This window comes from Pyxicephalus adspersus, chromosome 10 (assembly GCF_032062135.1).
Source record: "Pyxicephalus adspersus chromosome 10, UCB_Pads_2.0, whole genome shotgun sequence".
Taxonomy (NCBI): Eukaryota; Metazoa; Chordata; class Amphibia; order Anura; family Pyxicephalidae; genus Pyxicephalus; species Pyxicephalus adspersus.
This window is the reverse complement of record NC_092867.1, coordinates 19,356,980-19,367,055: the sequence shown is the minus strand read 5'-3', so window position 1 is coordinate 19,367,055 and position 10,076 is coordinate 19,356,980. Positions and strand designations below refer to the sequence as shown.

General features: G+C 36.1%; 1 protein-coding gene across 1 annotated transcript in view; it reads right to left on the bottom strand.

Moving 5' to 3' along the window:
• The window catches only part of LOC140339934 (arsenite methyltransferase-like), a 17,233-nt gene extending 8,469 nt beyond the window's left edge, over positions 1-8,764 (bottom strand). Inside the window, exons 1-5 of the mRNA XM_072424858.1 lie at positions 8,661-8,764; positions 4,652-4,700; positions 3,419-3,546; positions 1,996-2,146; positions 225-361 (exon numbers count right to left, since the gene is read on the bottom strand). Of these exons, the coding sequence (XP_072280959.1) occupies positions 225-361; positions 1,996-2,146; positions 3,419-3,546; positions 4,652-4,700; positions 8,661-8,764 (569 nt within the window). The remainder of the gene's footprint in view (positions 1-224; positions 362-1,995; positions 2,147-3,418; positions 3,547-4,651; positions 4,701-8,660) is intronic.
• Between the last annotated feature and the right edge of the window lie 1,312 nt (positions 8,765-10,076).

Genomic DNA, 10,076 nt, shown 5'->3' with positions numbered 1-10,076 from the left:
GGGTTCAAATCTGGTGGCAGAGAGGTTGCAGTCTCTTGCTGGTACCCTTGGGGTCAGGCATTAGTGGAACATGGGTAGCATTACTTACAATTACTGGAACCCATTGACGAAACAACATAACCTTCATGAAATGTTTTATTAAAAATGTGCAGCAAATCCTAAAATATCTCTATGAAAGTGTTTAAAAAAGTTCTGAATACTAATTACAATTTATTGTTACTTACATGACAACATCAAAAGTCTCATCTGCTATATTTGCTGCTTTCAGATCTTCAATGTGCCCTTTGACAAATTCCACATTGGGCTGTTCATATCCAAACTTCTGCATGTGATATTTAATGTACTTCCTGGACAGCTCCAACTGTAGTATAATAACTGTATTTAATACACATAAAACAATTGTTCAATTGGGATCAATGCATCTTTTGGGCATTATGGTCTGAAGAAGGGAATACATATTGTGAAACGCGTCGCCATCTGTGGATACCAGCCCATGTATATTGACACTGGTAATGCTATGGAATTATTATTTGCATTGTGGTGTTTGACAATGTAACTTGTTGTTTGAAAACAATTGTTATATGTAATTTTTTTTTTAAAAAGGCTCCTTCTTAAACTTGCTTGCTTGTATGGGAATAAATGAAATAAAACAATTGATCCATGTAAACTAGAACTATTTCTTAACCCATAAATAGATGTAAAGAATAAAACATTTAGCCGCTATGAACACTTGCGCATGTAATTGTGCACTTTTTATGTTCCAATGTGTATTGGGGTGTGCCTGTTCATTTTTTTTATCATATCAGGGGGAGGTGTCAGAGGGAAAAGACTTTTGAGCAACTTGTTACACCCACGAAGATCTAATGTAGGGTCTGCAAATGGTAATTATTATATGGTGTAAAATTATTTACCATTTACAAGCAGCAGGTAGCAAACAGGTGTTTCTATTCTAATAATATTCTATGATATAAATGGATATAATTATCAGGATATTGAATAACATTCACAGCTAACAGAGTGAGTAGGGACATGCTCCTTCCTTCTTAGGACCTATCTGGTTAAACAGTTTGCAATTACAAGTACTGATGAGCTTTAATATAAGGGATAAATGTACAATGGCTACATCTTGTCAAGTTCATTTGTAAAAGAAAGATTTTAAATAAATAATGAAAACACAGTATAAAATATCATTTTAACAAAATATAAACTTTCAAACACAAAACATACATAAAACTGACTTTCTGTTTAAAGTATAATGGCACTTTCAAAAAAGTGTAATTATCATTAGGGATGAGCAAGCAAGTTTTTCGATCTCACGGAGAATTCAGCCGTTCCCGCTTACTGAAATTAAAAAGATTAAATGGTGTAAATGGTGTAATTTCGCCGATCAAGCTCATAATTTTTTTAAAAATGCATTCATTGATCAGCTCAGTGTGCAATCCCCGGCACTAGAGGTTAAATGGAGACAAGTCTCCCCATTCAAAACCTCTAGTACTCTTTGATTGGCTGAGGAAAGCTCATCCCTAATTATGCCCTAATTATGCCCCCTTCCCCTGACTTAAAGTAACGCACCTTTACCCTCCCCAGAACCATATTTATTAGGGTCCAACACCCAGCAGTTTTCCTCTTTTTAATACAGCACCACAAAAGATGGCCCCATAGAAGCAGAAGAAAGTAGAGACAGTCCTATAGAAGTCAATGGGACTGTAATGCACGGACACATATACTGTGCCCCTGGATTTTGGCTAGTGTTGATCTGTGGAGGAGGAGGGTGAGATACTTTAGGTTATGGGAAGGGGACATATATGATAACTGCTCCTTAGTTATCATTTTTTTTAATTCAATGGGCCTGATTTATTAAAGCTCTCCATAACTGGAGAAGATAGACTATCATGAGTGAACCTGGTTGATTCAGCTATGAGAGTGGCTGATCCAGGAGTAATCATGTAATGAGTTTTATTAATGAGTACTTTCTGCTTTCATATATGTGAGTACCTGCTCATCAGTCATATCCACACCAGTAACATATCCCTGCTGTCCAACCAATTTACTCAGCATGTAACAATCCCTTCCACTCCCACTGCCCAGGTCCAGGATCCGGCAGTTCTCCAGACATTCAGGAACTGTAAGACCACATCCATAGTATCTGTGCAGAGAAATTACAAATTCGGTTAATTCATACTCACAAATGTAGTATTTTAAAAAAAAACTTTGCAAAGCATTTGCAGCCCTTTTAGCAAGCTTTGTGGAGGCCTTTTGAGTATCACTGAGCTCCAGTTTGGAAGGATTAAACATAGATCCCCCAAAAAGAGACGTTTTTTTAAACTAGCAGTGGCTAGCAAGTTTTACTAAGTTTTAGCACTAACTGAATTGGAGAATAGTTGGAATACTGATTCTAGAGCATCAAATCTGGCAAGAAGCAGTTCAAACTTTGCAGTGAACCCCAATAAAGTCTTGGTGGTGGTGGGAACTTGGTATTTATTTCTGGTCATTTTTAGGCTAATAAGAATGGAAAGCTGGGAAAAGAAAAGAAAGGAAAGCTGGGACCCTAACATGGACCAATGACAAAATATAAAAAAAAAATGAAATAGAGACAGGGTTTTTTTATGTGGTATTAACAGTGAAATATTAATACACAAATCCATTAAATACCGATCATGAAGATGCCTATGTGGGGTCATGTTTATTGATTTAGGCACGTCTGTCATTGTATATATTTTGAAGAGGAATTAGGCACGTGCTGCTATCAAAAGGCAACCCCAAAAAGAGATGGTAAGTAACAAATAAATGATACACCTTCCTCGGATTTTAAAAGGCCATATCAACATGCAATGAAAAGCAATATACAAATTTTCAAAAAGAAAAAAACAGATATATATCTGATCACAATCCATTCTTGCTGACCCTCTCCCTTTCACTATTCAGCCCCGATGACCCCCCGCCCCCCTTCCAACATCCATTCGCACAGTTTACCCTATGCTATGATTTTTGTATTTTTTTCCACAATCTAGTCTCACCGCACCTACCCCAAATATACTCATACATTCTGATCTTGCTGATTCTTGGTACCCCTAATGTTTGTTTTAATATGACACCAACCTTTTACCATGGTCATCAACCCCAATAAGTATCACCCAATTTTTGAGAGGGGGTCTTTCAATGGCATGACATTTCCAGGTGGTTGACTTTGTACTCAATGCCAAAACGTGCAGCCCTGTCACATCCACAGTAAGAAATTGTTTATTCACCTCCTAGTTATCAAGAATGTTTCAACCAAACCATTGTAAAAAAAATCACAACAAAATTACTAAAAATAGGAATTGTTATGGCAGCTCTGAGATGTGTAATATGTTGCATCATTAAAGTGTTTATCTGTTATACATAAAAAAATAAAAGACCCAATCCTGGAATTTCATACCGTGAGGAAATGTCTTCATGAATCTCACTCAACGTATCTTTTATATGTTTCGGTAATGATCTAGAAAAAACGGCACAGGCTGAGGTTTTCAGATCCTCTGTATTGGTCAACTGCTTCCCATAATAGTCCTGGTATAGAAATAGTGCAATGATAAAAGGTGATCAGTATAAGTTAACAGGGAATAAAAGATTATATAAAATTATATCAAAATATTGTTGCCTGCATTCTGTGGGTGATTGGTGAATAGGCAACTAGCAACACAAGAGCAAAGGAAATAGGAGTACAGGTAGTCCCTGGGTTACATACGAGATAGGGAACGTAGGTTTGTTCTTAAGTTGAATTTGTATGTAAGTCAGTACAGGTACATTATTTTAATAAATGCAATTAGGACAGATGTTTGTCTCAACATATTATTAGGCAGCGTGGTGTCAGTTACTGTATAACAAAGCAAAAAAAAGAAGTTGCAGAAGTCATGCGAACAGCCCTGTTCCCCCCTACCAAGCCTCTGTCCTGCACACAAATGAGCAGGGAATCCCGTTCGTAACTAGGAGTCATCTGTATGTCGGATGTCCTTATCTCGGGTACTACCTGTATATGTGGTAAAGGAAGGGGGCAACAAAGCTAATTTATTGCATACCCTAAATTTGCTGAATTTTAGGTTTTCTACAAAGAGTTACTGTGAGTTTACTTTCAAAAGCCTTCAAACTTTTTCTTGTATCACTAACTATAATAAAAGTTTTAAGGAGAGGCTGAACCTGATTGGTTGCTTTAGAAAACATTTTAATGCTGACTTTTTTTTTTATGAAAGTATAAAAACATTAAGTAATCTACATTTGGTGTGTTTGGGGATTTTTTCACCACAAGCAATGGTTCTCAGATCACCAGATCAAAAAAGAAGATTCCTAGGACAAGTTCACTACAGTGATTTGGAGAATGTTCTCAACCAAAAATGGATATCAGTTTTATTCAGGTATATATTTTCTCATGATAGAACAACTCCATTGTAAATTAAAGTGCAGAAAAAAAAAACAAGTAGGTTAATTGTTATCCCCCTAAATTGTCTTTAGAGTAGGTGAGGGACATTAGATTGTGAGCCCCTCTGAAGGACAATAAGTGATTATGAACCTGTACAGCGCTGTGTAATATATCAGCAGCATATAAATACAAAATAATAACTTCTTGTGGAAATACTGTATTTGTATTATTACTTTTGCAACCTGTCAAATACTGTACCTTGACATCATCATATGTTTGTACATAACTGGCATCAGGATCTGTTCCGCTAAACAGAAAAAAGAAAATATCATTTGTAATGCTTTATCATAATCAATTTATTTAGACATATTATATATGTAAACTATAAAACCCCAGGTATAAGTCTTATTCACTTTATCTGAACAGAAAAAGAATACTTCTATTGTTTTCTGAGGGTTCGTGCACCAGGGGCATCACTTTGCTTTGCTAGTTGTTGAGGAACTGACCCAGAACAAGTGTTGGTATAGCTTCTAAAGCAATGAGCAGATGTTCCAAAGTAGTTAAAGAAGATTGAGGGGGAAAACATAAAAACAGGTTCACTTTTTATCTTTATAAATATTGGAATTGGTGTTTAAAATTTGTTTTATTACATGTAAAGATCTTTGTTTAACATATAAACAATTCTTCCATGACAAAGGATCCCCAGAACACTGTGGGGTAGCTAAAGAGAGAGCACAGCAGCAGTCTGCCTCAAGGTATGCTTAGAGAAAAGTGATGAGCCACTGCAATGATTCCTCATCATTTGTGTGAATATTCCAGCTTTAGCTATTGAGTAAAGAACATACAAATTGTGTTTTGAGCTGCACATTTTTTAACGTGCTGAGCAATGAAACCAGAAGGGTGCTTGTAAGTGACACCAACAGATGGCATTGTATAGGATTAAGATTATGTAGCAAAGAGCCACAAACATTACAATACATTCACTTATTGTTCACATTACAATACATTCATTAATTTAATAGTTAAGTCTTTATGTAATGAATTGTAATATTTTTTTTTACTTTCAAAGATTGTAGAAGTTACTGTATATAAGTAGTCAATTATTGCCATTATTCAAAAGTGAACTTTGTCCCCACACAATCCATCCTATAGTTTACTTTGGTTAAAGGATAACCACATCTTGAGCATTAGCTACAGCATATTAGTTATCTTTAAAATATATAGGTGATATATATATATATATATATATATATATAAAAGCATTGGTAGCATAAAAGAATGTTTATAGTTTTCTGACATTTCAGAAGTTATTTAATTCACATGTAAGTACACCCTAAGTAAACAAGGCAAACTGTATTAAAAAAGTTGTAAAGTCCTGTACATTACATTTTATTATAGGTGACATGTTCTAGAAAGGTATTTTTGCCTCTGCTCTGAGCCCTAACTAATGTTTGCAGACAGCTTTTTGTTTTATTGTTTTTTTCTTTCATTGGACCAGCCTCCATGGCCTCTGCTCTAATTTTGTTAGGAGACCCCTCCAAGAGCTTTCTGCCTTTGCTATGGGACCTAAATATTTTTTTTAATAGGACCTTTTTGCTTTTACTATCAATCTATTTTAAGAAGACTAATTCAAATATATTTTGTCTCTGTTTTGGGAACTGGGTATTTTTTTTTTGGTAGCAAGGGCCCTCTGCCTTACCATTTAGGCTTTTTTAAGGCCAGGCCTTTTGAAACATAGTCCAGTGGATTAGTGAATTAAAGACATAGTTGTTTGGCCAAAGTAACTGTATATTTTTGGCGCAACCTGAAGACAGCAATTTGAATAAATGGGTTAAATGACCAAAAAAAAAAAAAGAAATGAAGTGTTATAGACGGGCCCAGTCAAAGACCTAATTTGAATCCCAATAAAATGCTGTGGGTGAATTTGAAAAAGGCAGTTCATGTAAAAATAAAATTACACCTGAATAATTTTGCACAGAGGAAATGGTCAAACAATTCATGAAATTTTTTTTTTACTGCCTGTAATGTAATGCAATGTTTGATGGTTCAAAAAGTTAGATCAAAGAGATTCTGTTATTCTTTCAGAAAAGCACTAGTTAGTCTTTACATTTTAAATACTGTGCAATGATCTGAAGCAAACACTTCAGGTGCCTTAAAACTGATGTATACACACATGTTCTAGGTCAGTAACTCACCAAGTCAGCAGTCAGAGAAAATTCTAATATATATATATAATATATCTAATATACTAATAATATATATCAGTGCTAACAATATTTGCACAGCCTTATTCTAGAAAAAATGCACCAACATGGGGAAAACATTTAGGCTGCTTGTATATAGCTAGTGGGTACTAGTTTCAGGTTTTTAAATGTTTTAAAGTTATGTTTTTAAAGTTATGTTGTATCCAATGTTGCAACAAAAAACATCCTAAAGTTTTAATTCTATCTTTAATTTTAAAATGCTATTCATCATGGAGTAACCAGACCTATATTTTTCTGATCTATGTCAGTAAAAGATTGGTAATTAGTGTATTCAGTTCTGTGAATATTGGTAATAATTTAACATGATAAAAAGCAATAACTTACAACAGTACACTAAAATGCTAACAGAAAGAAGTCTTACCTGAAATTTGCCATTTCCAATTGGTTAACAACTGTGGCAGCTGCTCCTCTCCTTCAAATCCTTTATATGGCTTTGCAGAAAGTCACTTTTCTGGAAAGAATGACTGGTTCTTCCACTGACATTCACAAAACACAAAGAAAATGTGGACTCTAAGCTTGAGGCATTTGTGTACTTTCATTCTTTGTAAAAGGAGCTTATAACTGTGTCAAAGTAACCCTCAGATAGGTGGGTTATGTGAAGTGAACTCTAACCCATTCCACAGCGTGAGCTGAAAGTAATTAATGTACACACTTGCACGGCATGACCTTCCCATTATCGTACATGTAGCACACAATACTACATGAAATGTAAGCACGCTTTGTTACCAGTAAAGGTATTATTATGATACACTTAGCCTACCTATGTAGAAAGGTTTCTGGTTAATTAGCAAAGACCAGACCCCAAATGCATCATCATGCATTTGCATGATCCAGTTCCCTGTGTTCCTTGTTGGTCAGAGATGGAAACCATGCTACTAAATGCATTCAAAACACCAGGTTTTGGGTGTGGGGAATTTTATGCTATAGGTAGATACATTTTTGACGTTCGATGTGCAGCTGCCTGGTTTCAGAGTGTCGTAGGGAGTGTCTTGCCCAGATGCCAAGGATGTGGAATCAGTGAAGGAAAAGTTGTGTATTGGGCCAGAGTGACAATCACATCTTACTCATGTAAAGCCTTGGATTGGGAGTGTTCTGTATATAGTTTGTTAAGCAAGTCTAAGGTGGGATTGTTCTATGTTATTGTAGATCAAAAAGGGAAACCACCCCCATACATACTTTTTTAGAAATCAAAGCCTGGGATGAAATCCAAACATAGCATAGCTTTCCGGAGATGAAGAGTGGTGCACAAGTACCTTTTGTATTTGGTTGTCCAAAAAGAAACAAACTACCTAGTGACAGAAGATCTCTATTACAAGCCTCTTTTTTTTTTCCAATAGGCAAAATAATATATAGATTATTTAGGAATTTGTGTGACTCGGACACCAGAATCTCTGTTTATTTCTAATTATACACCACTTTTCCAACAAATTAAGTCAATGTTGCAGTCTTGGAGTACATACTCCATATCATGGATAGGTAGAATAAATTCAATTAAATTGGCTGTTTTACCTAAGCTGTTATATTATTTTCGTACCCTCCCCGTACTGATCTCTTCAGTGGTGTTTCCGCATTGATTTGGGCTAACAAAAATGGCGAGCATTTCTCGTAAGACTCTATTCGCACATAAGAAGCAGGGTGGTCTGGGAGTTCCGAATATACTTAAATATTATCAGGCCGCCCAGATTGCTCCTATTGTCAGTGTATATGCGGGCAAAGCCACTCTACTGTGGGTCCAAATTGAGTCTTGTTTTTGTGCTCCGGTGGATCTCAAGATAGTCCCGTGGCTCCCCCCCCCAATTCCAGACCTCAGTTGATTTCCCATTTTAGAGAGATTTTAAAAGTATGGGACGGATTCAAATATTCTAGAGGTCCATTATCCCCGCACTTGCCTTTGTTGTCAGTACAACATAATCCTCGGGTGGGCTGCTCATTTTTTTACCACGGTGCATTCCTTTTTGGGGAAAACAGGTATTTTGGGCTGGAAAACCATTCGTAGTACATACTCAGCCCCCAACTCCGAACCGTTGAAACACTGGATTTCCTCTTTAATATCGATACTGGGACATGTCCGTCTTAGAACCCCGTTGACCCCAAAACTGATTTCCATCCTATACACTGAACTAAACAAGGTCACAAGCCCTAATATGCATTTCTACAAAGTACAATGGGAGAAAGATTTAAAAGGTACCAAACCAGATACAGAATGGCTAATTATGTGGACAAGGTAACAATTTGTTTACTGAACATTACTACAATGGAATTCACTGATGAGGTTGTATATGGTCCCAGCTAGACTACAACATATATCCAGACCTCAGTCCAGCCTTTGCTTCAGAGGATGCAGAGAATTGGGCACAGAGCTGCATGTATGGTGGACGTGTCCATTTATCATTGGATTTTGGGGTAGGATATTCAAACTCTTAAGTACAGTGTTCCAGAAAACCATTTCTAGAGATCCCTGGTTAGCACTGCTCCACTTTAAACGCTCAACTTTAACAACAACCCACTTCAAATTATGTTCCTTCATACTACTTGCAGCAAAACAGACTATGGCTAAACACTGGAAACAACAACTAGTTCCATTCCATGAAGTACTATTGCGAGTTGATAATACATTTATCAATGAGAAATTATCCAGTATCCAGTTGGTAAAATATGGGAACTCTGGCTTCATTACTCTCTATCTGACATGACCATGTCATCCCTAACACATTTGTGGTAAATGTTAATTATTTGAATTCGATTTATGCGTGATATTTTACAACTGTCTTATTGGACCGTAGATTTTGCACCACTGCACCTCCCCCCCATTATTTTTTCCTCCTTGTGATATTCCCCTCTCCCCAAAACTCCTTTATTTTCCATAATCTGTTTTCTATTTGTTGAGAACATTACTGTTGACTGATGTAAAAATGTTTTCATGCTATTAGTATGTTTTATGTATACCCTGTAAAGCAGATGAATGCTTTATTTTTGTTGTCTATGTTTATTGTTTGCAGTGCCCGATTTGATTATATTTCTATTTTTTATAAACATTTTCAAAAAACAAAACAAAAAGTAAAACAAACGAGTGCCTTTTCAAATACTTCATTTTTATGCTTTCTGCTTCATGGAGTCCAGGTTAGGGGTAGGAGCAATAAATGTGGACAAAACAAAAAGCAAACCCTGCATACCTTAACAAAGACCAGCACCAGTGTTGGGAGTACTCTGTGTTATTGGACCTTTATCTACATTCCTAAAGTCCAAGGTTGAAGGTATGAGCACTCTATGTTTATTAGTCGCAAAAAACAAAAAATGATCCATGCACCTTCTAGAGATTACGGATGGGTGTTGGATTACTCTATAATTGTTAAAAGAGTTCCACATTTGTTGTGGCCCTCCAGAGACAAGGGTTAGGGATGGAGGCATGTTTTTAACTG